This window comes from Lathamus discolor, chromosome 1 (genome assembly GCF_037157495.1).
Source record: "Lathamus discolor isolate bLatDis1 chromosome 1, bLatDis1.hap1, whole genome shotgun sequence".
Classification (NCBI taxonomy): Eukaryota; Metazoa; Chordata; class Aves; order Psittaciformes; family Psittacidae; genus Lathamus; species Lathamus discolor.
The window spans coordinates 38,652,138-38,654,980 of record NC_088884.1 but is presented as its reverse complement, the minus strand read 5'-3'; the positions used below and the strand labels follow the sequence as shown (position 1 = coordinate 38,654,980).

Genomic DNA, 2,843 nt, shown 5'->3' with positions numbered 1-2,843 from the left:
CTCAGAAGAGGATACTGGAAAGCAAGAGAGCTGCTGATGTCATTTTTATTTACCACCACTACGCGAAAAAAAAAGGCTGAGAGAGATGCTGGTGGCCCTATATAAGGTGCACCTCACCTCCTGCAGAGCACATCAAGAATCACTGCAAAGGTAAGGTTTGCAGCCTTTGTGCCTCTCTCACTTTGCCTTGCCCAATCTCCCTGATGCTAACGCTGCTCTCTCTCATCAGTGCTGAGCACTGTAGCTGAACCCTGCTGCGACGGAGGACTTTGGATTGTGAGACATGGCCTCACTGCAGACCTTGACCAAGAGCTTCTTAGGATGGGTCTTCTGCTGCTGCTGTTGCTTTCTCCCTCTTCTTCTCACCAGCCCTCTGCCTCCAAAAGGGGCAGGGGTGGCTTCTACCACCCATCATACCTGCAGGCTCAGGAAGTTCAACTTTCAGCCCTACATCAGGAATCGCACCTACACCTTGGCTAAAATGGTACAGTAACTTGGGCAACCTTCATGTGGGATCTGAGGACCTCCTTCTCCACCAGTGCCCTCACTTCTCACCTTCAGCATTCCTCTCTTTCTCATGCCTTTCTCCAGAAAAAACATGCACTTGCAGTAAGGCAAAGCTTGAGCGTGTGGAGTGGGTCTGCTGCCCACTGGTTATGTAGGCAGGGGAAGCTGCTGACTCTGCCTCTTCCTCTCCTGCTCCTCAAGGGAAAGTCAGTCCCTGGCACAGCATAGCTCCTTCTCTCAAGCGGCTGGTGCTAGACTGGGACAATTGTGAAACCTGAGCTTAAATTTCTCTCTTTGCCCAGGGTGTTTGGAGCTGGACCTGTCCATGATTCCAGCCATGGCCAGGCAGCTCCTCAGGCATCGTACAGTGCGTTGCTTGGGCAGGTTTCTTGGCTGCTCTTATCGTGGGTGGGTCCCGCCTTGGTGTATGCTCCTGAGTGCTGCAGCATCTCCCAGCAGTGCTGTGGGCCACTGTGAGGTTGGCCACCCGCGGTGTCTGGTTTAGTCATCATAGCCACTACGACATCTGATGTTGAAAAGTGGGACAGGAATTCAGACTTCTGCTTATTTATTTTCTGGTGATATTGACCTTAAATCTCACCCAGCTCAGAAGCAGACAAAACATCCAAGCTTATCTACCTGTAAGAAAATGTCTCTGGTGTCATTTCCCTCCTTTCACCTGCTCTATTAATGATGAAAACCTTAGGGTTTATTGTTACTTTTCACGTAAGGTTCCCATCCCTGCCTGACGTTTCCCTTTTCTCATCTCAGGCCAGGGCCTCAGACGAGGACACGGACAACAGGCTGATTGGGCAGCAGCTGTATGTTAACATCAGGGTAAGCCTTACACTCTTATGTGTGAAGACTGATCTTTGCAGACTTCTCTGGCACTTGCTGATCTGTTGCCATGAGTTAACATGACCTCTTACTTGCATACATAGGAAAACAACCGCTGCTACATGATGAAGAGGATTGTGGAGATTGTAGTGAAAGATGTCCTCCTCACCGAGGTCAAGGACCAGTACCCGTACGCTGCAGAGGTGGTACAGTTCTTTGCATCCCTGACCTCGGAGCTCAGCAGATGTGTGAGTAGTGTTGTGTTTCTTTCCCTGACTCTGAGTTGTGACTCTTGTCACTGCTCCTGAATCTCAGAATGCTGCAAACAGTGGTAGGAGGCACTGATATGAAAGGAAACCTCAGATCAAAGATATCAAACTCGAGGTTGATAGAAAGGTGTGCATGTGGGGAAAAAAAAGCAGCGCATTGTTGCATACAGCTGCCACTGTTACATCTGGATTTTGTCTTTTTTTAGAAATTCTCCGGACACAGAGAGCACATTGAAAAGAACCTGGAAGAAATGAAGACCAAACTGAAAGAGGTACCTTTTCCCCTAAAATTTAAAAAGAGCTGTGACGAACTCCAGTGTTTTAGTTGGATTAAGGCTGACCCAATTATGAAACAAACTGCAGAGATTATTTGGGATATGAAGCCTTCATGGGCATTAAAGAGGAGATTAGTGATGTTTCCACTTCAAACTCTCCTTCAGTTGTTAACTCTCTACACACGTTACGGTAATTTAAAGATTCAGAAATCAGGTTGCAGGCAATTCTGTATGCTAGACTAGATTAGAATGATCTAGTTTATATTTTATGGTATAATGACTCTAACAGAACTACTTGAGAGAATAAGGAAAGTAAGTTCTTGATTCAGTTTCTGTGACAAGCCTAATTTCAATTTTCTAAGAAATAACGAGATGCTAAAACTTATATTCTGCTCTTTTCTAGTTGGGAGAGAATGGAAAGACTAAAGCCATCGGAGAGCTGGATTTACTGTTTGACTACATAGAAAATGCCTGTACTGATATCCCAAAGAAGGCAGGGAAAAAGAAGAAAAACTGAAAGAATTTCAGGTCTTCAGTCTTTGAGAGATGTCTCCAAAAAGCTCTTGCTATAATACTACAGACACCCTTCCTTTCCCCTACTTCCCCTCACTGCAGTAATTTTTCACCCATGCCAATAATAGCAAACTAAGTGGGCACAGACAGGATGCATATTGCTGCCTGCTTTGAAAGGAAGACTCCAGGACAGTGTTTGTGGCTCCATTTCAACACAGGACATTAGTTATTTTCAAAAGCACGCCCCTGTGCTCCTCATCTCCATAGGAATAAACCAATTGTTTCTGTATTTTATATGCTGAGATTTCACACATGTGAATCAGCTTTGATCAAGGTAGGCAGTGATACTTAGCCAGGATGTTTTGAGCCTTTTACTTGGAAATCTCTCTTGCATATGTTGCCCCCTTCTGACCTTCACCTGAAAGGTTCAGAGTAATTCAGA

The 2,843-nt window shown here is 45.6% G+C and overlaps 1 protein-coding gene across 1 annotated transcript; it reads left to right on the top strand.

Annotated features, from left to right (window-relative positions):
• Nucleotides 1–283: 283 nt before the first annotated feature.
• On the top strand, nt 284–2,589 carry IL22 (interleukin 22). The gene is made up of 5 exons (XM_065665031.1): nt 284–484; nt 1,279–1,344; nt 1,449–1,592; nt 1,820–1,885; nt 2,292–2,589. Exons 1-5 carry the CDS (start codon nt 284–286, stop codon nt 2,403–2,405), a joined length of 591 nt encoding a protein of 196 aa, XP_065521103.1. The 3' UTR covers nt 2,406–2,589.
• The last annotated feature ends 254 nt before the right edge of the window (nt 2,590–2,843 follow it).